This window comes from Onychostoma macrolepis, chromosome 25, assembly GCF_012432095.1.
Source record: "Onychostoma macrolepis isolate SWU-2019 chromosome 25, ASM1243209v1, whole genome shotgun sequence".
Classification (NCBI taxonomy): Eukaryota; Metazoa; Chordata; class Actinopteri; order Cypriniformes; family Cyprinidae; genus Onychostoma; species Onychostoma macrolepis.
Window position 1 is genome coordinate 15,150,497 of NC_081179.1, and position 26,419 is coordinate 15,176,915.

A 26,419-nucleotide genomic window follows, 5' to 3' on the forward strand; every position below is an offset into this window, starting at 1 on the left:
ATACACAGTGCAACCAGTGTCAGCAAAACAATTCAACTGAACAACTTAATAAATTATTTGCAATAATTTATAACCATATCACGCAATCAATACAGTCCAACTAGTTTCTGAACAAATGATTCCGAAAAAACAGTAATTCCCAAATTATTCTTGAGTCAATTCTTTTTAATGAATCAAAAGATATACAGCGTATTCAGTGTAGCCAAATCAACTGCTGAGCAAATCAGTTATTTTCAGTAAATCAAAACCGTAGGGCAGCCAGAATATGATGATGGTTGATTTTTATTAGCCAGTTCTTATTATTGAATCAAACCCATATAGCACAACCAATGTAGTTCAAATGATTCCCGAACAAGTGAATCATTTCCTTATGATTAATGTAGTCCTGAACGAATGATGCTTATGAGCCATCTTTTTAGTGAATAAAAAAACATTCTGCATGACTAGTGTAGTCCAACTGATTCCCAAATAAATTATTCTTATGAGTCACTTCTTATTAGCGAGTCAAAACCATATAGCGTAACCAATGTAGTTCAACCAATTCCCAAACAAATCATTCTCATGAATCAGTTCTTTTTAGTTAATCAAAACGTAGTGCAACCAGTGTAGTCCAAACTACTCCTGAACAAATTTTTTTTTCAACTGTATAAAAAATAAATTTAGCACGACAACTTAGTCCAACAGATTCCTAAATGAATGATACTTATGAGTCAGTTCTTATTAGTGAGTCAAAACCATATAGCGCAACCAATGCAGTTCAAACGATTCCCAAACACAAGTCAAACACATTCATCTTATATTTGTACATTTATTTTACACTCAGTGTTGGGTAAGTTACTTTCAAAAAGTAATTACAGTTACTAATTACATCATCAATATTGTATTTAAATTACTTTACTGATTACTCTGTCTGAAAAGTAACTTAGCTACTCAATAAGTAACTTAATTATTCAAATCGCTAATTAGGCTACATCTTAAAATCCCTATAAACCTTAATATAAATTAAACTCTTTATTCTTTCAATTTGAGTCAAACAGAATAGTTTAGCCTTTTAGCTTTAACACAACTTTAATACGTAAACATTTTTATAAAAAAATGTTAACCTTCTTTGGTTAACAAATATAAATACTCTGCAAAATATCTGAATAACAAAAAAGCTTAAAAGTTAAACAATAAATTTCAGTTTGGTAAGATGTACACGAAAAGCCCAACTAGTAAAATCCATACAGGTTTATGTAAAAGTAACACGTTAACTAATGTAGGTAAGGTAAGAATAAATTACAGAAATGATCTTCTCTGCTGAATAAAGTCAAGTCAGATCGCGCTGTTCTTATGAGGTAAATTCCTCATAGCAGGTCTTCTTTCAAAAATGATGAAAATTAGATGAATCTTGTTTTGTTTTTTTGTTTTTTTTTATCTGGGTGTGGGCGTTTGCGTTGGGTGAGTGACCGTGTATACCCGCACGCACACAATACGTATTTTTCAATTAAAGACAGCTTATGGATTTATATGGGCTGGTTTTGGTGCTTGACACCTTTTTATTGGTCATTTTGTGTTTCAAGAATAAGGTTAAGAATTATGCTATTAGTAAGCCTACTTAAATATAAAATGTTTTTCTCTATTTAACAACATTACAATAGTGAAAGACATCTTACTGACCACGTCTCTTGCGCGGCGGGATGTTGGACTCATGAAAATTAATCACGTTGTTTGTATTCACCAAAACTGATTTACTGAAGTCAGAACACGGACAGAATTGGCGATAGTGCCAGTAGAGCTCTGCACAGGCCTCAAATTTAGGCCCTGGGCCGGCCCGTGTCCGACAGCTTATCAGAATTACCGACCCGAGCACGTCTTTTTTTTCCCCTTCTCCCAAAACAGCTTATACTACTGTTTCGGCTATTAAAATAGTTCAGTTTTGTATGTAATGGCAAAATGATCATATTTCGTTTAGTTTTTTTTTTTTTTTTCATTAAGTTAATTTAGAAAAACGTTTGGAGTATTTTTGTTCGTTAAATATAAGTTTTATATAATGTATAACGACCAAGCGGCCAGCGGCATACAGTGAGCTGATCATAGCCATGTTTGATCAATTTAGCCTTCTCAAATCATCACGACTTGCCTAAAATAAAATCTATAGATATACTAAAACAGTTCAAGCATATAACAATGTTTAAACATTAAACCTGCGCTATAATAATGATGTGCACTAACCTATATTCAAGTTTGTGCGGAGAGTGGAAGCTAAAGCGCGCTCTGCAGGACATGGAGGCACCAGGGAAATCACTTGCATTTTTTTCAGTGGAAACAACTTAAAATAGCCTACGCCGTCATTTTTTTCTTCTGATAAAGGCAAGAGTAATACATCATTCGGAACTGTAAAGGGTCTACTTTTATTTGTGTGCACTCACAATATCAAAAAAACGTTGTGCTTTTATTAAACAAAGAAAACAAACATGATGCGCTTTCTGCCGTCTTGTCTTGAACAGGAGCGCTTCACAAAAACGAACCGAAGCTGAGCGAATACATGCCTCACAGACATGATAAATATATCTATAGAAAGCTTTAAATTATCACGTAACGAAAAAAATAAATAAATAAATAAATAAAAATTAAAAATCGAAAACAAACTTTTATTTATAATCTTAATCATAAAGATGCATTTATCTCTAAAGGCGCATATAATAAGGAGATGGCGAGTCAGGATCAGCAGCTTCATCCTTGCGACACGGACTCAGAAAACATTAGTTTATTAGTAAATAATTCAAATATGTCCTTACTATTTCCCGCGGACACATTCATGGTCATGTTTGCTGGGGCTTTGCGGCAAGCTTTAGCCTATTGCATGCATTTGAACGCAGAACTCTTCAGCTGCGCTGAAGTCACTTGCTCTCGCTGCTGCTGCTGCAGGACACTAAACACCGTCAAGCCGCTCTCAGTCGCGGCAGCACGGTCTCGGCTAATACGGGACGGTTGGCAACCCTACTTATATGTATCTGAGTATTTAAGGTTTCTCTGTGAATCAGGGAAATCTGAAAGTGAACGAACCGGCGCGCGGAGGGTTAACGCCGCTGCATTCAATTTTATCTTTAGATGGTAAATTTAGATTTCAAATTCAATATTGATTTTAGAACTGTTGAAATTATTTCGTGTATGTAACGCAAGTACTTTATAAGTAACTGTAATTAAATTACCTAAAAATGAACAGTAATCCCTTACTCTACTTTTTCAGTGGATAAGTAATTTAATTACAGTAACATGTTACTTAGTAATGCGTTACACCCAACACGGGTTACACTTACTTATTACTAGTGCTGTCAAACGATTAATCGCGATTAATCGCATCCAAAATAAAAGTTCTTGTTTACATAATATGTGTGTTTGCACTGAGTATATTTATTATGTATATATAAATACATACACATGCATGTATATACTGTATTTAAGAAAACTGTTGTTTATGTATATATTATATATTATATATAGTATATAAATATATTAAATATATTTATATGTAATATAAATTATATGAATATTAATATATTCACATGTAAATATTTTCAAAATATATACTGTATGTGTGTGTACTACATAATAAATATACACAGTACACACACATATAATATGTAAACAAAAACTTTTATTTTGAATGCGATTAATTGTGATTAATCGTGATCGCACTACTTATTACCTAAATTATATCTTGACTGTCTTCCCAAAATTTTCTTTCTTAAAAGTACAAAAAAAGTTGGGACCATAAAGAAACCAGAATTGTTCAGAGGAATCACTAACTACCTGAACAAAAAGCACATTTTATATAATAAGTGTAATTATTCATATAATAACACATCTTCTCCGTCACAACACTTTTGTGCTCTCACCAGGCAGGAAAAGGAGTCGTTCATACGGTGTATGAGCGTGTGTTTCTGCAGGATGTAGAACAGGCTGGCGTGATCGAAGTTGCAGGGCATGGCAGAGATGAGCTCCTCCACTCCCTGTCTCTGAGTCTTCTCCAAACCTGTGCCAGAAACACACACACAGTCAGAAATCTGGCACGAGCTGGCATACGGCACTGTTTTGTGCTGAAAATCCCATCCCCACCACGATAGATGGCCAGTTAATGCCTGTTTGTGCTGTAAATACATAAAGACGTCCATTACGGCAAAGAAAACAAACATTTAATTATTTTCAAAACAGCATTATATAAAAGGCCAAACATATATCTCAAACAATTTTATATGTACTAGCCTACTATTCAAATGAAGCCACTGTAGTGGAACACAAGTGTGGTTCACACCTTGAAGCGCTGTGTAAAAGCCCGAAATCTGTGTTTGGTTACACACTCTCCATCTCCGTACACAGCCTGAGTGTTTGCATTTCACCTCTTTTGGCCAAAGCTACACTGTGAAACTCAGTTTTCCACATTTCAGCTGGCAGGCGCTCTGAAACGTTAGCGAAGCGTGGCTGTAAACTGCTGTAAAATATTAGCACTTTGTCCACATGCCCACATAAAAATCAGCACCAAAGTGCTCTAATTTATCATTCGAACACCTCTTGCATTCAAACCAGCATTCAGCCTTTTAAAATAAAGGCCAGGTCTGGCTATAAACCACTTCGCTAAGCCGTGACGGGCTGAATGTTCTGATCTTTAGCGCATTAAACGCTTAAAACTCCGCTGTGTGGAAACAGAATATAAACAATAACGTATGACTTCAAAGCACTTAAAGCAATTTTTCGGTGACTGGTGAAGACAGGTGAGTTGTATAAAAGTGATGTCCCTCGTTCTGATTGAGTCTCGACCTTGAGTAAAAGGAGCGCACCTTTGTGAGAGCGCTGTAATTAGGACGAACGCGGGCGCACGTTCTCCGACGTACGCATTCAGACTTCCTGACACGGTTTGGGCGGAAAAGAACGGGGGGAAATTGAATGCGGGAGCGAAAAAAAAAAAAAAAAAACATTGCGAAGGGGCCGAGGGGTCAGGGCAAGTCAGAGAAAGAAGGAGCCGAGAGAAAGACGCGAGGCAGAAAAAGCAGGAGAAAGCACTAAAAGTGTGCCCAAGTTCATTTCCAGTCCTTTCACGAACGTCCTCAAAATGGGCTAATGGGAGGTCCGTGAAAAGCCTAACACTCGCTGGCGGCGTGTTGAGAGCCCACATATGCGGAGCGAGGGCCTTCGCTTCTCAAGGACCACAAAAGACCAAGGCTTTTGAGACGCATCTCCTGACGCCTCCATGGCCAGCGGCACCTTCTTGAGACGAGCATTAGTGATTGCTTTTATTAACGCTGCCATTTCTGGCATGCCAACGACTTGGTATTGACGGCGAAAAGCCCCATTCTTGCCTGGAAGCAGTGTGGGCATTTGTTGGTTCCCCCCAAAACATCACTTGTTGGGTGCGCAGAAGTACCATCTCCCAATCGACAAGCGCCGGCCCATTGTCTGTTCTTTTAATTCGATGTAGGTCATTTTATGTTCGTTACATCAAGAAAAAAAGAGACAAAAGAGGAGCGTGGTATTGATCCACATTGAGATTCTGACTGATGGGGTTTGACATGAGCAGCACATTGATTCGTGTCAACTTCAACTTACCGCTATTATCCATGGACAAGTGGACGGAGTCAGTGTGGAGGGGGTGCGTCGTCTTTAATCCCAGCTGAAGGGGCCCGGTCCAGGCGGTCACGCCAGCAGTCACATCCATCTGACATCTCTCCACAAGGCGGATGGGAGCTTTATGACAGGTATCAACACGGCAGCAGGGGGGGGGGCAATATCGCAGGTACGGCCCGGCGGGTCGCTTCAAATGAATCCAGCCGGAGTCGCAAAGACTAATGAGGCAGGACAGGACATCGGTGTTCCTTCAGATATGAAACACCGATCTGGCTATGAGAGGACTCTGGGTAGTGTTGAGCGTAAGGCGGTGAGACAGATCTGTGCGAATCAATCCATGATAGGAAGTCCAATGTCAGGACGAGTTAATAACTTCATTGACTCGCCGAAACATAGCGGATTTTTTTTAACGGGCGTCAAATGGGACTGGATTTTAGGTGAATTCATCGGATTCATTTAGTGATGAAAATTCAATCTGTAAGAAGAATAAGAAGTATTTCTGAAAGAATGCTTGACCCTTTAATTGGCTGAATACCACGGTTATCAGTGGCTGCAATGATCTTCGCACATTCATGCCGTTTTTGTGATCTGACAGGCATTGAGGAACTTTTCCATGTTCTTTCCGTGTTCTTTGTCGAACAATTCGCCATCATTCGAGGTGGCTTTTGCATTGAACCTCGAATGTGTATGAGGTCCAGTAAGACAAGAGGAAAGAGACCTTGAAAAACATTTTATGAAAGTCAAATGGCGGCGCTTGTGAAGGTTATTAACTCATAAAAGCCAGTTTTATGTTCAAAATCACCATCAGTGCTCAAAAGGAAGCTTTATGGTGATTTCATATATACACGTATATATATATATATATATATATATATATATATATATATATATATATATATATATATATATATATATGAGCAGATTTATAAATCGAAATGCTAGTTTTAAGCCATGTTCCTTAGCTTTTACGTTAAATGAATGCCCTGGAGCTCACAGAACGCTTCTTCATAGGCGATAATGACATAAACCTCATTCGGCTCACTCTCCGTTTGTTGAAAGTGAGCAAACTGTAGCATTTCAGTTGTGTAAGTGTTCCTCCTTTCACTCAGCAGCAGTGTTTGGGTTATTCAAGCCCCCCGCTGACATTTGTTTAGACTGTGTCTGTGCTGCGGCCCAATGGATCGATGGCTGGCCACCACAACCTCCAATTTCAAAGTCCATTCAGGAGAGGACAGCTGAAGGTGGCAGAAAAAGAGCCCACCTTCTTTTCGCTCTCCGCCTTTGACGGTTTCAGGTTTGAGGATTTTAAAAAAATGGTCTGAAATCAAGAGAATCACAATGCAAAAAACACTTATTGGGATCATATTAGTATGACATATAACATACTGAGTAAGGACACAGGGGCATCTTTTTGGGCGTTCCCTCCTCTGCAGTTCTGCTGGTTCTGGGCGGGCGCTACTGGTTTATAGGACTGGCCTGTGGCACGGTACATGGCCTGGACCCAAAGAGCGCGATCCTGATCGTCATTGCTGGCGAACACCACCAGATCTCCTTCTCGGACAGCACTGAAGAAGGCTCTGCCTCCCTGAAGACCTACAGAGATTTGTTTTAGCAAATTAATCCATATCAGTCAATTCACCCAAGAACACTTCACTAAGAAATACGCTCATGTGCGTTACTGTTGCTCTATTTAGGCATCTACACATCAATCATAACGTGTTTCATGCAGCTGATGCTAAAAAATAATAATCACACTTTATTTTATAGGTTCAATTCTTACTATTAACAAACCATTAACAATGACTTTTGCCTCAATGAACTCCTAATTTACTGCTTATTAATAGTTAGTAAGGTAGTTGTTAAATTTAGGATTAGGGATGTAGAATATGGTCATGCAGAATATGTGCTTTATAAGTAGTAAATAAACAGTCAATATGTTAATAATAGGCATGCTAATAAGCAACTAGTTAATAGTGAGAATTGGTCCCTATACTAAAGTGTTAGCAAAATAATCTCAAAGTAATGTTACTTTGGACTCTGATAAACATTAAAAAAAACACACACAAAAATATTTTATAGATATTTATATTTTAATAAAATATATTATTAAAAGATTATAAACAAACATATATAACTTTCAACATAATACAGATATTCATAATACATTTAATATGTATTTATGTATAAAAATAACATTACAAATTTATTTTACTCTACACTATTGCATTATTGTTATTAATACAAAATATTCTAAATCTTGACATGTTATTTCCACCTAATTTCATTCTCTGTGATTAAATATATTCCACTTCATTTAAGCTCATAATGTGCATCTTTCAAATGCAGCAAATGTGAAATTCAAATTTAAGACAGAGGTCACTGAAATTCATTTTAACCATGATGATTATTCATCCAATTTTGAACTAAAATCAAAACGCCCACATGAGTATTAATAAATAAGGCATTAGTGTTGAAGCGTGAGTGTACCTGGCTGCGGATCGGAGTAATCTACCGTATACCCGTCCAACTGCATCAGCTCATGCGGCTCTGACTTCTTCTCCCGGTAACTGCACATGGCAAACGTGTACTGACTCACCTGAACAACAGAACAGAGAGGAAATCATCTTAACACAATCTTTTTTTTTTTTTAGTTTTAAATTGTACTAAAATATTCCTATATTTGTGCACTACACAGAGCTTTAAAAATGTATCACTTATTATATATATACTATATAAACTGTGTAATTTATGTCACAAATACAGGTAACACCAAACGAAAACATGGCATTTTTATATTGTGTGCAAGGATTTATTGTGGTATTTCACTCAAATTTACCAATTAAAAATAATTATGATATCACAATGTTCTCTGACTGGTCAGCCATTTTTCTTGCTATTATTTGTGTGTGTGTGTGTGTGTGTGTGTGTGTGTTATATATCAAATTAAACAACAGAACCTGATGATTCATTCAACACAAATCACAAAATAATTACAGCTTTATTTATATTACAGCACATAAAATATTTTACACAAAAATGATGCCGGTAGTTATGTAGGATAGTAATTTATTAATTTATTTTATTAAATCGATGATGGTACAACACTCTTTTACGCTAAAAACTATAGTTTTCCTTCAAAATGCATGGGACATTCAAAAATTCATTTGCTGGAGAAAAAAACAAAACAAAAAAAATTAATTATTTTGACAAAATCATTTCATAAACTTTTTTTTTTCTCCCAAGCAAATGAATTAAATTTATATCTAAAGCTGTAATTAGGAAATCTGCCCACCTGAACAAGCACAAAATATCTCCTCTTCCATCGCTTCCAGACTCTCTGGCCTAAGGCGTAAAGATACCTACAGAGAAAAAAACTACATTACGATGAGTGTCATGGATTAATCAGATCGACAGCAGAAACTTCCCTTGATATTTTCATTTACGAACACGATTTAAAAAATCATGATGTTCAAATATAACACCATATTCATTAAGCCAAGGTGCAAAACCCATATAGAAAGTTTATGGAGTTAAGTTGCTGTCATTCATTAATTCCACAAACGCCTGAATTCTGTCATGTTCACTCAATGACAGAGAGGGAAAAAAAAACATCTTCGGCTATTGATTAAGCACACATTCTTAGAAATGTAACAAAAAGGAAGGATGTGTGCAGAAATATGGGTGAGGTGAAATCAATTCTTCATAAATGGACACAGTGCCTGTGGGGGAAAAAGCTCCAGTCAAGGTTGAGGGAGCAATGAGTGCATGGAAGCGGGCCAATCTGGGTTAACATGTGGCAGAGGTAATCATCCACTTGTGAAAGTGATTTTCAGCTCACTCTCCGACACCTTTCTGATACACATGATCCCATTTAGACGGCAACAATGGCCGGATAACGGCGGGCGAGACGACCTCCGGGTGAACGGGCGCTCCACAGGCACTTTCCAGCCGACTTTGGCTCAATCTGAACAATAATAATAATAATAACATTCTTCTCAAGATACAAAGCATTGCAAGTAACATTGCAATAATATAATTTTTAACTGTTTGGTGTGATTAATTCAGAAATACAAGTAATATTTCATTTCACAAAAAAGAATCGCAAAAAAATGAATACAAGTCATAACAGCCTAAATTACAACACTTGCTAAATAAAACTGAAATATGGAGTCAGATTCATCCTCTTTAGCTGATATGATTTATTATATTTTTCTACCCTACTCAGTAGAAAGCACTCAACCTGTTTACAAAAAGACTTAATTTACAAATAACCTGTTCTTCTCAGCGTTCATTAACATCCGGGAAAAGTCAATAGGTTCGGATAAATTGCACGATGCAAGTTATGATACTGCATTGAGCTTTTAAACACGATACAAACGTTAACCTCACAATTTATGTCAATATGACTGCAAAAAGTCAAATTAAACATATTAAGAGATCACTATGAGAAAAAGTGGCATTAGATGTTAGATGTAAGTGGTTATTACAACGGTTGCAGTGCGCCCATGTGGTTTAATGGCAGTATTGCAGAAAGTAGATTTTTTTCATTGGGCCTTATTGTGAAACACAAGCAGATCTGATTTCTCTGTGGTTTTAAAATAATGGCATTATTAAATCAACTGGCATTCGGTTTAGTACCTTAATATATGTTAAAAATATATATATATTTTTTTTACATTTGCATAGACGTGTTCTTGTAATTATCAGTACATTGTTTCTTTGCTCTTAAACCAGTGTTGAAAAAAAGTTAAAAAAAATAAATAATAAAAAAAACCTTAAAAAAATTCTTCAGTAATTTAAAAAAAACGAAATTAAAGAAAATGAGTGCTGTCAAACGATTAATCGTATCCAAAATAAAATATTTGGTTTACATAATATATGTGTGTGTACTGTGTATATTTATTGTGTGTATATAAATGCACACACATGCATGCATATATTTAAGAAAAATAAGTTTATATTTTAAATATATTTATATATAATATAAATATACACATGTAAATACATCTAAATATTTTTGAAATATATACAGTATGTGTGTGTATTTATATATACACATAATAAATGTACACAGTACACACACATATTATGTAAACAAAAACTTATTTTGGATGTGATTAATTGCGATTAATCGTTTGACAGCACTAAATAAAATATAAATATTAGATTAGAAATGCTGCATTTGGCAACCAACTAAAATATATACTTTTATAACTACAATTACTAAAACGGACATAAAAATAAATCTAAAAACTGAATCATGAATAATTTGCATAGAAATACATACTTGTAGCCATCAGTACATTGTTCCTTTGCTCTTTGCACTTAACTAAAACTATTAAAAATACAAATATTAGTCAAAAAATACAAATAAAATAAAAATAAATTAGGAAAACCTGTAGGAAAGTTAGAAATGGAGCCTTGGCAACTTTGCGAAATAAATTTAAGTACTAAAATGACTAAAACTACAACTGAAAAAAAAAAAAAAAAAAATGGATGAGAAAAATTTACAAACAATGAATGAATAAATAAATGACAAAAAAACAAACAAACAGAAAATATAAAAATACAAGAAAATTCTAAAATATTATTAAAATACTATAACAGTATAGAAATAATACTGAAACAACAGTGCATTAAACTCCCATTACAATGTTATATCTTTCAGTCTTCACTGCTTTTAGCATAGGTAGTATAAAATATTGCATGCAATAACAAATCAATGAGTCATAAATGCGATGTGAGGCCATAACCAAAGGGTAAGGTTAAAAGAGATTTTATAAGAGAAAAATGCAAACGTGTAAAAAGGGCTTTAATGTGTGCCCTGGCCCTCAAACGAAAGAGGGCAAAGATGGTTTTAAAGGCATACAAAAAGAAGTAAAAAAGAAAAAAGGAGCATGGGAGAGAAAGAAAGAGCCAGTGAGCATAAGTGAGACAGAGACAGACTGATCAGACTGGAGCTGGCAGCTCTCTCTCTCAGGGCCACACTGGGGTCACTCCACAAAACTGAATGGCTCCCAATTCTTCAGTCGCTCTGCTGATAAACAGATGGCTTCTTTTAATGGGGTGCACTCAACCTGAAAATCTCCCCGCAGATCGCTCTCTCTCTCTTCCCATGCACTGGGACAGTCATCAGGTGTTTGTTTTTGTGGATGCGTGTGGGTATATGAGTAATTGGACAAAACCTAAGACTGAAATGGTACGATTTTGGTCTTACAAATCTCAAATGAGACCAAAAAGCATCAGGAATTTAGCCTGTTCCTCACACAAATGTGGCTTTAGAGGATTTGGAATATGCTGCACGAGTCAAATGCTGCGTTCAAGTCCTTCTGGGAAGTTCGTATTTACGAGTTTGGAAGACGTAATTACAACGTCAAATATGTTCAAGTCACTTTGGTCAGAGAAAGATGTCAATTGAACTTTTCTACAAAAAAAAAAAAAAAAAAAAAAAGAGTGAATATTGGGTGTGTTTTGGATTTTTGTTTTTATGTTTTTATACATATATGTATCTATATATATTGTACAATCAAAATACTAATGTATTTTTTGCATGCAATTTACATATTTTATTGTTAATGGAGGAAAAAAAGTTACTAATTGCAACAAATTTACCATCAGACGTATCCATTTTATCCACCATTTCTTTTGCTTTGACAGGCTTCCAACTTGGAAACTCTGGGCTTAAAGAAAGATCTGAATTTCTCACTTGCAATTACTGTAATAATGACTTTTGGTGACGTTCATGAGCATTGAATTTGTTATATATATATATATATATATATATATATATATATATATATATATATATATATATACAAATACTGACGTATTTATAAGTCAAAAAGTCGTAATTACATCAGCAGTGTTTAAGGTGTGTTTTTAAAATTACTTGTTATTTTTACAAAATGAATAAAGAATATACATCAGGTGTGTTTTTCCTTTCTTATGTCTTTATTTAAATTATTAATCTGTTGTAAATTTAATTATTATATATTCTATCAAAATTGTACAATCCTATTGTATTTTGGTAACATTTCATTTCATTTTTGTTTCATTCGTTAACATTAGTTAGTTACTGTTAGTTAATGCATTAACTAATAGAACCTAATGGGAAAGTGTATTTTGTACATTCAACTAGGGCTGGGCGATAAAATGATAACGATATGTATCGCGATAGACACGTGATCGATATCAATAAAAAATGTGTTCGATAAAACGTTCAATATTTTTTATTCTTTGTCGGAAGAAAACAGAGGTTGCATTAACAAAGGCACTGCTCTCTGGTAACCTAGCAACGTAGGGAGTGACACGCTAACAGCCAATCATGTAACAGTATCAGTTTGGTTGCGCCATATCGTTGTCTCGTGCTGGTCTGCTGGATTCCTTTTCATAAGCAGAAAATGAGTGCCGCAGCGAGCGAGGAAATTTTAAATAAAAGAGGAAAAGTCAGCTCGCCAGTATGGCAGTTTTTTGGATATTATAAGTCTGACCGTAGTCAGACCAATGTCGTCTGCAAATTATGCAAGACCGTCGTCCCCGCCAAGACTGGTAATACCACGAACTTGATGTACCACCTTAGCCGCACTCACCCTTTGGAGCACAGCCGTATTCAACCAACAACATCTGTAGCTGCAACACCGCACAAGCAGCAGACCACCAACTTCAAATATGATTAGAGTAAGAATAACTTGAAGAGTTACTTTTTCATATTTCTGCAGGTTTTATATTTCAAACAATGTTACTGTACTGTATCAGGTTTGTTTTTTTATATTACAGATGTATCTCAGTTTACCTCAGTTTTATTTATGTTTACAAAACACTGCACATATTTTAAAAACACTTTATTCACCAGAAGGTGAACAGCTAGTGAACTTCCTAGCACTAAACTTGGGACAAAATTCTCAGGTTTCTCTGTTTATATTTAACACTTTGCACTATTTTATTACACTTTATTAAACATTTCTTACATTTTCTTTCATTTTGCACCTTAAATGTTAAGAGATAATTGTTAAGTGTTCATTGTGACTTTAGACTTATGTTTACATTTTAATTATTTGTTTTCCATGGTTGTTTACATTTCTGTCTTAATAACTGAGGGGATTATGATCAGAGGAAGGTTAAGTTTAAAATAAAAATGTTTAAAATGTAATATATCTTTCTCCTGGTCCTTATTTAAAATATTTCTCCTGGTCCTTATTTATAAATATTTTATGACTCATTATTTTAAATGGGTCATAAAAAATATCAATAATTATCGATATCGACCGATATGAAACACTGATATCGTGATACAGTTTTCAGCCATATCGCCCAGCCCTACGTTCAACTTAGTTTTATTATAAATAAATTGGGTAACACTTTAGTTCAGGGACAAATTTTTGCTATTAACTAGTTGCTTATTACCATACCTATTATTAACATATTGGCTGTTTATTAGTACTTATAAAGCACATATTCTGCATGACCATATTCTACATCCCTAATCCTACCCAATAACTAAACTTAATAACCACCTTACTAACTATTAATAAGCAGCAAATTAGGAGTTTATTAAGCGAAAAGTCGTAGTTAATGGTTTGTTAATAGCGAAAACTTAACCTTAAAATAAAGTCTGACCACAATTTTTTTTTTTTTACAATTTACCATCACTCGCATCCATTGCATCTGACTTGTTTTCTTACATATGTCATAAACTTTGAACCTCAGGGCTAAAAGTAAGTTATACTTTGTTGTGGCATTCGTGTGCGTTCAACTGGTAAATGTGATCTTTCCGACTTAAATGCACCAAAAGACTATTTTCAAGTATTATTCATTAAAAATATTGTCTGAAGTGTCTTATGGAAAGAGGGTGAGTAAATAAAAATAGAGTTTCTATTTTAGAGCAAATCAATAAAATGTAAAAAAAATGTCACAATTAATATAAATTTGATTATCAATATGTCTCAGCACAGTATCTGTGTGAGAACGGTCTGAGTAAGTTTGCGTCTGTCTGTCTGAGCGTTTAAGTGGTCCTCTGCAATGTCTTGTGAGGTCCGTTAAAAAGGTAATTGCAGGTTGAAGAGGCTTCTGCCAATTACAGCAGGCCTCTCAGGGAGCCACTCTATAGAGGAAGCACACAGGGCCTCTGTGTAATTAGCAGGCTGATGGCACTGATCTGACCCCTGACCCCGGCCCGCTGAGGGAAGGACCTCAGCAGCTGGTCCCGCGCATCTTCACTGCTGCTACTCACTTCTGAGAACTATGGCATTTACTGACAGAGCTCATTCTGGATGAGTAAATACAGACAGACAGAAGAATCTGTCGTTTCCCCCACCCCCTCCCTTGCAATTTTGTCACTTTTAAAAAATACCAAATCTGAATTCTTGACCAGCAAATTTAAAAAAGCTACTGTTATAATGCTTCCTTTTAAATAATTAATTTATTTGTTTAACAGTGACACATGTTTATTTAATGTTTTTAATGTTGCTATTTGAATATTCACTATTTACTTTTTAATTTATAATCGGTTTTTCGTCCCTTGTAATTTTGTTGCTTAGATTTTGTAAACTTTGTTTACATACCAAAACTGAATTCGTAAACAGCAAATTAAAAATAAACATACTTTTATAATAAAGTTTTGGTTTACTTATGTCTAATATTGCCATTTTTTTATTTCATGTTGCTATTTATTTGAATTTTCTTTATTTAATATTTAATTTAGAATGTTTTCACCCCTTGTAATTTTGTTTAGAAAATATCAGAAAATACCACAAAAAACAACTCTAAATTCTTGACCAGCTAATTCGATTAATTAAATTGATTTTCTTTTATTAATATTTTTGATATTTTTATATATGAAATTAATTTTTTGTTTATTTCTGCTTAATTAAAATATTTTCAATATAATTATTCAAATTATTATATTTAAATTAAATATTATTTAATGATATTTATTTAAAATGGTATTTTTTTATTTTTACAAGTATATATATTTTAATTTGTATATTTTAAATAAACTAAATAAATAAAAATTTTATAAAATAAAAAAATAAATACAAATAAGTAATTAATATAATATAATATAATATAATATAATATAATATAATATAATATAATATAATATAATATAATATAATATAATATAATATAATATAATATAATATAATATAATAGATAGAGCGAGTTTGGGGTATTTTATGAAAACTCTTAAGGCATCAGGGACAAGATACTGATACCGAGAGGCTCCTAGAAATCCAAGGAAACGTAATGTGACATGAGGACACTCACAAGAATAATAAATGAACACAAGGTGGCACTATAACCACATTTTGTCCAATGCACCTCATTCATGTAAATTTGCTTCCAGCTGAATAGGTTTAGTATATTTTCCCCATTCAATCAAATGCTAACCAAATTTATATTATATATATATATATATATATATATATATATATATATATATATATATATATATATATATATATATATATATATATATATATATATTTAATGATAGTAATAGTATGTGTCAGTTTGTTTATATATATATATATATATATATATATATATATATAAACAAACTGACACATACCATTACCATCATTAAAAGTTTACTTTAAGACTTACATATTTATTCTATATTTATATAATAATTAAAAATGCAGATTATTTCCTACCTGTGAGAAATGACCCGTGTATTATTCAATAAAACTTATTTATTATTTATTTATCCATGGAATTTCTATTTGTAGTTTTCATTTGTGCAATGTATTTTTTCTCTTCTCGTGACTTATATAATAACACGTGAGGATGCATTCGGATCCTGGAGGTCAGGATATGAGCATCATTACAGACGTACCCGCTGTGCTTCATGTTGGGGGGCTTGTCCATGCGAATCGCCAGTTTGATTTTCAGATCCATGTCTTGACTGTTCTTAGGCACTACCATCTTGTGAAACTCTGCCGTTTTGGGGCCATTTGTAGTGGGGTGAAGGACCACCTAGACAGAATGAGAGAAAGTACGAGAGAAACAGATTATTAGGACCGATACACCTGGATAGGCAGCTGGAGAGACAGGTGTGAAAGGGATGATGGGAGACGAGAGAAAAAGAGGGTTAGACTGATGAACGGAGAGAAACGGCAGGAGAAAATAGATGGAGGAGGTGCAGTCTGTTTGGTGCGAGTCTCTAATGGGGAGTCTCCATCTGTTACTCTGGGAGCATGAGCCCTAATGACTAGAGATTTCCTCGCCTGTAGCTCGCTTTCCCCTCGCACACATACAAACGCATGTGCACGCACATCACAGTTCACACACTGTGTGCAGAACATCTGTTCCCGCAACATCAGCCAATAATTGAGCACGTTGTGCAGATCGAACGCAGAGGTAGCTTGATGTAAACCTCAGCGGTGGACGGAAGGACAGACTCTCGTCTCACCCTGCCCAGCTCTTTGTCCTCCAGAGCCAGGACTCCAGTGCTTTCGGTGAAGAGTTTGACTTTGACTGCAGGCAGGGGGTGTGTGGTGGTGAAATCTCCTTGTGTGCCCCACCTGCAGAAGAAGAAAACAAATCAGCTGTCTCAATAGGAGACCTAATTTTGTATGTACCACTTCTCCAGACCCAGGATGAAGTGTCTGCTGAATATTTGCTGTCTTTGTTTGATCAAATTAGTATGTGGGATGGTAAAGTGTCTATTTGCTTTTGTAAAACTTGGATTTTGTTGTTATATTTATTTTTTATTATTATTTTTTTACTTCAGTGTTGTGTTTATTTATTTATTTATTTTTTTAAACTAATAAGAAAGCAGTTTAACAGACAAAACATTTTGTTTGTTTGGATATGATAGATCTTGACATCAAGACATAAAATAATTTTGACTCAAAAAGCAAGACTAAAAAACTAAATTTAACTACAAAAACAAGTGCAAGTTTCTTTCATTTGAAACAGCTCAGACTTACATTGTAGTCTAGGACTATGTATATATACATACATACATATACACATTATATATATATATACTCAAATTTTCCTGAATGGCATGCCATAACACACACATACATATATATACACACACACATATATACACATATACACACACATACATACATATATATATATATATATATATATAAGAAAACAAGAATTGACTCCAAAATCAAAACTAAAACCAAGACTTGAAGAAAAATTTTACTCCAAAAGCAAGACTAAAAAAACTAATTTTTACACCCCTCCACCCAAAAAAAAAAAAAAGATGTAAAAACACAACTCGAGTCCAAAAGAAAGACTAAAAACAAATCCTAAATGCAAAACAACACTCGACTCCAAAACTAGACTCAAAAGTCAATTACTGGCTTACAAAACATAACTTCAAAAACAAGACTTTTAAAAAAAAAAAAAACCTGACTCCAAAAACAAAACTTTAAAACATAGCTCAACTTAAAAAACATCATTTAACTCCAAAAGAAAGACATAAAAACAAATATTGACTCTAAAAGCAAAGTCTGTCAGGAAAGCTGGCAGAGCGTGACCGAGAGTCCTCTTTATGTATAGCATGCTTGCATATCAGTCTGTCAGTGCACGTCTATGTGTGAGTTTCTGAGATAAGATCACTACAAAAATACAGATATGTTGCATATCTATAGCTGAGTAAACACACAACAACGTAATCAAACTAACTCTTCCTCTCAAGCGGGCCAACAGTTGCTTGTGGCAAACTGACTGTAGGAGTCGACTCCCACATCTAATTCAGTTCTTCTGCTTTCTAAAGCAATAGAGCCCCCAGACAGTGTTTTGAATGTCATATGGCAAGCCAAGCATGTTTCCTCTGTAACATAAACACTAAAACAAGGCCTGCAATGCAGACAAACTGTGCAGTATGTACACTTGGTTGAGCTAACATACGAGATCTGAATATACTGATAAAAAAAGTACATGCTTCAGCAGAACAAATACTGGAACCAATTAAACTCTTCAATCAAATTAAGCATTTAAATCCTTAATCATGATTCAGCACACAGACACACTCGCACATCTTTTCACAGCTAGTCTAGACTGTCTACAACAAACACTGAGTCATCCTGCTGAATCACTGTCTGGTTATACAGTCTATGGTGTCTGAGCCTCTGCGTGAATCCAGGCTGGGAGTCCATCGGCCTCAATGTTACAAAGGAAGTGTACAATATCTGAAGATCTGGTAGCATTCCCTTTCAGCTCAATGGGCTTTAGTCAGTTAACAGAGAAAGATGCTCTCTGCAGCCATAGTTACAGGATCAACCAGCAGGTGGGCTAATGATAAAAATCTTGATCTCTTAAGGTTGTGACACACCAAACTGGCAATTAAAAACTAGAAGTGACGAAAGCCAACTTTCAAAAAGTAATTAATTACAGTTACTAATTACATCATCAATATTGTATTTAAATTACTTTACTGATTACTCTGTCTGAAAAGTAACTTAGTTACTCAATAAGTAACTTAATTATTCAAATCGCTAATTAGGCTACATCTTAAAATCCCTATAAACCTTAATAGAAATTAAACTGTTTATTCTTTCAATTTGAGTCAAACATAGAATAGTTTAGCCTTTTAGATTTAACACAACTTTAATACTTAAACATTTTTATAAAAAATGTTAACCTTCTTTGGTTAACAAATAGAAATACTCTGCAAAATATCTGAATAACAAAAAAGCTTAAAAGTTAAACAATACATTTGGTAAGATGTTCATGAAAAGCCCAACTAGTAAAATCCATACAGGTTTATGTAAAAATAACACGTTAACTAATGTAGGTAAGAATAAATTACAGAAATTATATTCTTTTTTTTCATTAAGTTAATTTAGAAAAACGTTTGGAGTATTTTTGTTCGTTAAATATAAGTTTTATATAATGTACAACGACCAAGCGGCCAGCAGCATACAGTGAGCGGATCATAGCCTATGTTTGATCAATTTAGCCTTCTCAAATCATCTCGACTTGCCTAAAATAAAATCTATAGATATACTAAAACAGTTCAAGCATATAATAATGTTTAAACGTTAAACCTGCGCTATAATAAGAATGTACGCTAACCTATATCCAAGTTTGTGCGGAGAGTGGAAGCTAAAGCGCGCTCTGCAGGACATGGAGGCACCAGGGAAATCACTTGCATTTTTTCAGTGGAAACAACTTAAAATAGCCTATGCTGTCATTTAAAAAAAAAAAAAATTTTCTGATAAAGGTAAGAGTAATACATCATTCGGAACTGTAAAGGGTCTACTTTTATTTGTGTGCACTCACAATATCAACAAAAGGTTGTGCTTTTATTAAACAAAGAAAACAAACATGATGCGTTTTCTGCCGTCTCGTCTTGAACAGGAGCGCTTCACAAAAACGAACCGAAGCTGAGCGAATACATGCCTCACAGACATGATAAATATATCTATAGAAAGCTTTAAATTATCACGTAACGAAAAAAAAAATCGAAAACAGTTTTATTATAATCTTAATCATAATCAATAAAGATGCATTTCTCTCTAAAGGCGCGTCTAACGAGGAGACGGCGAGTCAGGATCAGCAACTTCATCCTTGCGACACGGACTCAGAAGACATAGTTTATTAAATAATTCAAATATGTCCTTACTATTTCCCGCGGACACATTCATGGTCATGTTTGCTGGGGCTTTGCGGCAAGCTTTAGCCTATTGCGTGCATTTGAACGCAGAACTCTTCAGCTGTGCTGAAGTCACTTGCTCTCGCTGCTGCTGCTGCAGGACACTAAACACCGTCGAGCCGCTCTCAGTCGCGGCAGCACGGTCTCGGCTAATACGGGACGGTTGGCAACCCTACTTATATGTATCTGAGTATTTAAGGTTTCTCTGTGAATCAGGGAAATCTGAAAGTGAACGAACCGGCGCGCGGAGGGTTAACGCCGCTGCATTCAATTTTATCTTTAGATGGTAAATTTAGATTTCAAATTCAATATTGATTTTAGAACTGTTGAAATTATTTAGTGTATGTAACGCAAGTACTTTATAAGTAACTGTAATTAAATTACCTAAAAATGAACAGTAATCCCTTACTTTACTTTTTCAGTGGATAAGTAATTTAATTACAGTAACGCGTTACTTAGTAATGCATTACACCCAACACTGGTTGTGCCTGGGCTAAAAAGTGGTGTTTGAACACACCACAAAGACACGTTTTGCATCTGCATAATAAAGGGATAGTTCACCCAAAAATGAAAATTCTGTCATTAATTACCCACCCTCATGTCGTTTCAAACCCTTAAGATCTTCGTTCATCTTCGGAACACAAATTACGATATTTTTTATGAAATCTGAGAGCTTTCTGACCCTTCATAGACAGCAACACAATTACCACGTTCAAGGCCCAGAAAGGTAGTAAGGACATTGTTAAAATAGTCCATGTGGTCGGCGCCGATAGCCTTGTGGGCAGCACGCCAACATACAGTGTCATTGTGCTATGGGCGTTCCGAGTTCGAATCCCAGCTCGAGGACCTTTCCTGATCTCTGTGCGTTTTCTTGACTTTGGAATTTTCTCGCTTTCAACATGCTTTTTTTCTCGTGGTGATCACTCACCGACTGCCCTACACCAATTCAACATGCAAAATCAGCCAAAAAGCAGCTCCAACTAGTGCCGACATTGCGATGACCATAGCCCATATCAAAACGCAAAATGTCATTTCCATATCTAAATTACATATTTTACAGTCACTGTTATGCAGATTGATCATACACAGCTTCCTACCACAGTGCCATCCTTCACAAAACATAACATATACCACAGTTCATCATAGGTAGAATGCAAAATGTTTCAATACAAGCATTTCAGTCAAATGTACTAATTTAAGCAATATTTCAAACCTTTAACCCACGGGATAAAATCAACCTGCCGCAACAGTTTAAAATCAGCCCAATTCCGTGGAAAAACCCATTTGGCAACCCTGCATCCAACATGAGCTGCATCCAAAGTGATTTAAATACTCCGCATATTGATAGTGGCTCCCTGATGCACAAAAATTAGCCTATATTCAATATTAAAGAATGTTTTCAGGAGCAGGATTAAGAAAACAGTCCCGCACAAGGCTTTAATACAAAAACGCACGCAATGAATGGCGACTGTAGAAAGCAAAAGCCAAATCCCGGACATTTTGGGCCATTTAGAAATCCCGGCCAGACGCATTTTTCTTTTTAATATAAAATAGCAGATTGACTGAAAGGCATCAACAAGCTCATTTTTCACCTGACAAACTTTCATCCTTTATAATGCTGACATTTACACTCGTCTACATTTTAAGAGAGAACATGTGAATAAATGACTTGCAGATCTTCAACACAAACCTGATCTAAACAGCACACCTCTTGTGTTCATCACTCGTGTTTTGCATGCCAAATAAAATCAATCATAATAAATAAATGCCATTTCTTATGTTTTCCTTTTGTTTTTGTTTTTATTGCTCCTTATTAATTTCAAATTGGATTTCTGAATTTTTATCATTAGTTATGTGAGGAACAGGCTGCTGTTGAATCATTAAAGGTATTGAAGGTATTTATGGGGAGGTTGCAAGCTAAGTTAGACTCTGCCTTAAGAACAGTGCAACAAAAATTAAGTACAGAGTTAGTTACAAACTAGCTAATAGTTACTAAGCCCCTATATAGTGTGGACTTAACATTCCAATTTAAATAAGAAATGCTTGTCTACTGTATGAACAGCTGGTCCAACCCAACACTAAATTTCAGCTACAGCTGTTGCCAATGAAACCGACAGACAAGATCCTTCAGTCTTCACTCTGACTGACATTGTCTAGAGCCCAATCCCGCCTTGGGGGGCTTCAAAAGTGGATGGATATTTTGGGAGGTCTGTTGACGTTACTGGTCTAAAACTGACCTCTCACCACCTAGAGGCTGTCTGATCCCCTAAACAAGTAGGGAGGACTATTTATTAAGCAAACTGCTGCCAAGGCAACAAAACAACAAATCTTTGCATCTAATTAAAAATCAGTACAATGACGCAATACCGTATTCATATTAAAAATGACTTTCTAAATTTAGTCGCATTCATTTGCAACATTATGTCAACAGAACCAGACACTGACATTATTTGGAAATAATAATCATCCTTAAACGGTCTCAGGAGATTTGCAGGGGAGAGTTTCAGCTAAGAGTACTTCTGCAAGGAAAAACGGTTTTAAAAAAGAAGTATAAACACCTTAAAGAAAATGGGTTTCATTATGCTTTCATTTGTAGGTAATGTGCACAAAGCCAATAAAAGACTTGTAATAAATGTCTAATGCCTTTTCTGTAACTACATTTCCAGGAAATGACATCACTGGCCAGATTAAAATGTAATTCTAATTTAATTCCAGTATAATACAATCACATATATCTGACATATATTCGATAGTAGGAACTTTCCCTTGCAACACCCATTATATTAAAGAAGTGGTCATTTAAAAAAATTTAATAATAAATAAATTATATTATTACTCCTTTATAATAATTTAGTTCCCTTTCGAGGGAACTTCGAACTGCGTCCTCTAGGGGTCGCTATGGGGAACGCCGTCAGCGTGACCCGTGTCTGAAGCATATATACAAAAGCACCACATGTTGGCCTATGACGTCACTACCGGCACGACCAAAGGGGCGCCGGGAAAATACGTCATTCTCTTCTTCGTCTTCAGTGACTGTTTTGTTTGAAGCATGTATTCTACAGGTAAGAAACGATTTCCTACTATGGCAAGCACTAGCAAGGCGTTTAAGAGATGTGTGCATCCGTGTCCTCGTTATTTGACACCTGATGACACACACGATCTTTGCGTCTTTTGTTTGGGTGAGGAGCACGCACGCGATGTGCTCGAGGGGGCAATCTGCGTGCACTGTGAGCTTTTTTCTATGAGAAAGCTCCGCTCTCGTCTGTTTCTCTTTTCGAGGAAGGAGGGACAGCCGTCTGCTTCCTGCGGCTCAAGACCCACTGCTGCTGAGGCACGGAGGACAATGAGCTCGTGGGGCTCGCAGGCGGAGCTGGCTCGTGAGTTAGAGAGGGGGGTTTCCTTCTCGCAATCGTCGGCCGCGAACGAGAGTGAGTCGCTGGATGACGATGATGTGATTTCTCTGACATCATCTGATCCAGCGGCTAGTGCTCTGCTGGGTTATGCCCAGGAACAGCAGGAGATGTCTGAGGGCGAAAAAGTTGAGACTGAGCCCTCTCAATCCTCCTGCCCTGCATATGACGAACTGTTGGAGGTTATGGAACGCGCCACGGGGAGGCTTGACTTGCCGTGGAAGCGGGCCAAGATGGTGGCGCCGCGGGGTCGTCTCGATGAGCGTTATCTTTCTGGCCATAGCCCCCAGCTCGAGTGAGCCTTCCATTTCTTCCTGATCTCCATGCGGAGGTTGAGAGGGAATGGAAAAAGCTTTTCCTCTCGCATTCATAGGTTTCAGCATACCAGTTATGCTAACATTGAGGGGATGCGTGAAAACGGCTATGAGGGGATGCCCCCTGTGGAAGAGACGCTGGCTAGCTATCTCTCTGTGGGCGAGACATCCTCTCTCAAGGCTCCCTCCTTGCCATCTAAGCCCCTTCAGGAAACATCTCGCTTAAATGGCAGGGCATACGCAGCAGCAGGTCAGGCTGTTGCTTCGTTGCACACGATGGCGGTGCTTCAGGCATACCAGGCTGATCTGCTGAAGGACCTGGATAATGGTCAGGGCTTGTCACCTGATGAAGTAGCTGAGCTGCGCCGCACCACGGATTTGGCTCTCCGTGCCACTAAGCAGGCCGCCACTGCTATGGGCAGGTCTATGGTGGCCATGGTGGTAATGGAGAGACATCTGTGGGTGAATCTGGCAGATGTTGGGAAGAAAGAGAAGGGCTTTCTTCTCGATGCTCCAGTCTCGCCTTCCGAGCTTTTCGGTACCTCCGTCGAGACGCTCAGCGGCCTTCAAAACCTTAATTCCAAGAAGGTCCATGTCTGAGCCCGAACAACGCAGGGATCCTGGCCCATCTCCATCTGGGGATCAGAGATGGGCACAAAAGGCTAGTGTTGCGACTCGTGCCCCTCCCCCGCCTGCGGGTTGGGCTAGAGGGAGGCACGGGTCAAAGAGAGGTAGGCAAGACCTGAGGGAGGTGATCCAGACGAAGCATTCTCAACGCTCTCATCCGGACCAGAGTAAGAATTTAACATCTACTCCCTTTCCTCTCTAATTCCCCTGCAACCACCGTTTTATTCCACCTGACCGAGGTTGGGTGGGGACCAAGAAAGAAACCTGCGCTTTAAATCATTGCAGTCTCTATGCTGGACTTATGATGTTTTGGTTAAGTTCTATGTTTCATAGAAACTACCTTACTGATGGTCTGGACCCGACTCTTCGGATTTTGCCTCCGGGACTGATCTCATGAGCAGGAACCATGGATGGGTGAGTATGTTCCAGTTTTACTGGTATTTATGTGTTCCACACTTGCAACACTGCAGTTCCAGGACCTGCGGGTCTTTTTACTTCAGTTCTTTGGTTTGAGAAGGTGCAGGGCTATCTGAAGATATCTATGTGCTAGCTTAGGGGCTGCTCCCCTTCCGAGGGTTTTTAAGTAGCAATCTCCCTGAGCCCTTGCCTAGAGTGTGTGTCTCCCCTGCTAGGGTTTAAGTATAGAGCCCAGAAGTTTTGTGGCAGCTTCTCTGGAGGGCTTACCAGTTTTTTAGGCCAGTGGTCGCTCTCCAGAGTTCTGTCATTCAGCCCTTTGCTCTCCTTGTTGGTCGAGCTGGCATTGCTCCCCTCACTATTGAGGGTCACCTATGAGCATGCTGCTCCCATCTGAGCGTCTGAGATTCCTCTCATGCTGAGAGTTGAGTTCTCCGCTCTCCAGAGCTCTGTCATCAGCAGCCTCAGGTTGTTAGGCCTCTCTATGCCTCCCTGTTGGGTTGCTCTCCTTGTTGGTAGAGTTAGCATTGCTCCCCTCATCATAGAGGGTCACCTATGGGCATGCAGCTCCCTTCTGAGCGTCTAAGTTCCCCCTCATGCTGAGAGTTGGGGTCTCCGCTCCCTCAGAGCTCTGTGACCCTATGCTACTCCTTGTTGGTCGAGCTGGCGTTGCTCCCCTCACCATAGAGGGTCACCTATGAGCATGCTGCTCCCTTCCGAGCATCTGAGTTCCCTCTCGTACTGAGAGCTGGTTTCTCTCCGCTCTCCGGAGTTCTGTCATTCAGCCCTATGCTGTCCTTGGTGGTTGAGCTGGCGTTGCTCCCCTCACTATTGAGGGTCACCTATGAGCATGCCGCTCCCATCTGAGCGTCTGGGAGTCCTCTCATACTGAGAGTTGAGTTCTCCGCTATCCAGAGCTATGTTGTTGGTCGAGCTAGCATCGCTCCCCTCACTATTGAGGGTCACCTATGAGCATGCCGCTCCCATCTGAGCGTCTGGGAGTCCTCTCGTGCTGAGAGTTGAGTTCTCCGCTATCCAGAGCTATGTTGTTGGTTGAGCTAGCATTCGCTCCCCTCACCACTGAGGGTCACCTATGAGCATGCCACTCCCATCTGAGTGTCTGAGATCCCTCTCATGCTGAGAGTTGGGTTCTCCACTCTCCAGAGCTATGTTTGTTGGTCGAGCTAGCAGTGCTCCTCTCGCCATAGAGGGTCACCTATGAGCATGCCGCTCCCTTCTGAGCGTCTGAGTTCCCTCTCATGCTGAGAGTTGGGTTCTCCGCTCTTCAGAACGGCGTTTCAAATCCATGTTATGGTAAGTGCGCACGCTAGTCTCTGTGCACTTTCTGAAAGCCACGTTGTGGTAAGATCGCACACCAATTGTTTTGCGATCTTTCTAAAATCCTGTATGTATGGGTTACACGCTGC

At 37.2% G+C, this 26,419-nt stretch overlaps 1 protein-coding gene across 8 annotated transcripts in view; it reads right to left on the reverse strand.

The window, feature by feature from the left end:
- The window catches only part of cadps2 (Ca++-dependent secretion activator 2), a 167,886-nt gene that overhangs the window by 60,849 nt on the left and 80,618 nt on the right, over positions 1-26,419 (reverse strand). For all 8 annotated transcript variants that reach the window (XR_009269303.1, XM_058766608.1, XM_058766611.1 and 5 more), the window contains exons 7-12: positions 17,018-17,129; positions 16,442-16,581; positions 8,897-8,963; positions 8,092-8,200; positions 6,991-7,197; positions 3,882-4,018 (exon numbers count right to left, since the gene is read on the reverse strand). Coding sequence is in view for 7 of the 8 variants with exons in the window: in XM_058766608.1 (XP_058622591.1) it covers positions 3,882-4,018; positions 6,991-7,197; positions 8,092-8,200; positions 8,897-8,963; positions 16,442-16,581; positions 17,018-17,129 (772 nt within the window). In the remaining variant the exon portion in view is untranslated. The remainder of the gene's footprint in view (positions 1-3,881; positions 4,019-6,990; positions 7,198-8,091; positions 8,201-8,896; positions 8,964-16,441; positions 16,582-17,017; positions 17,130-26,419) is intronic.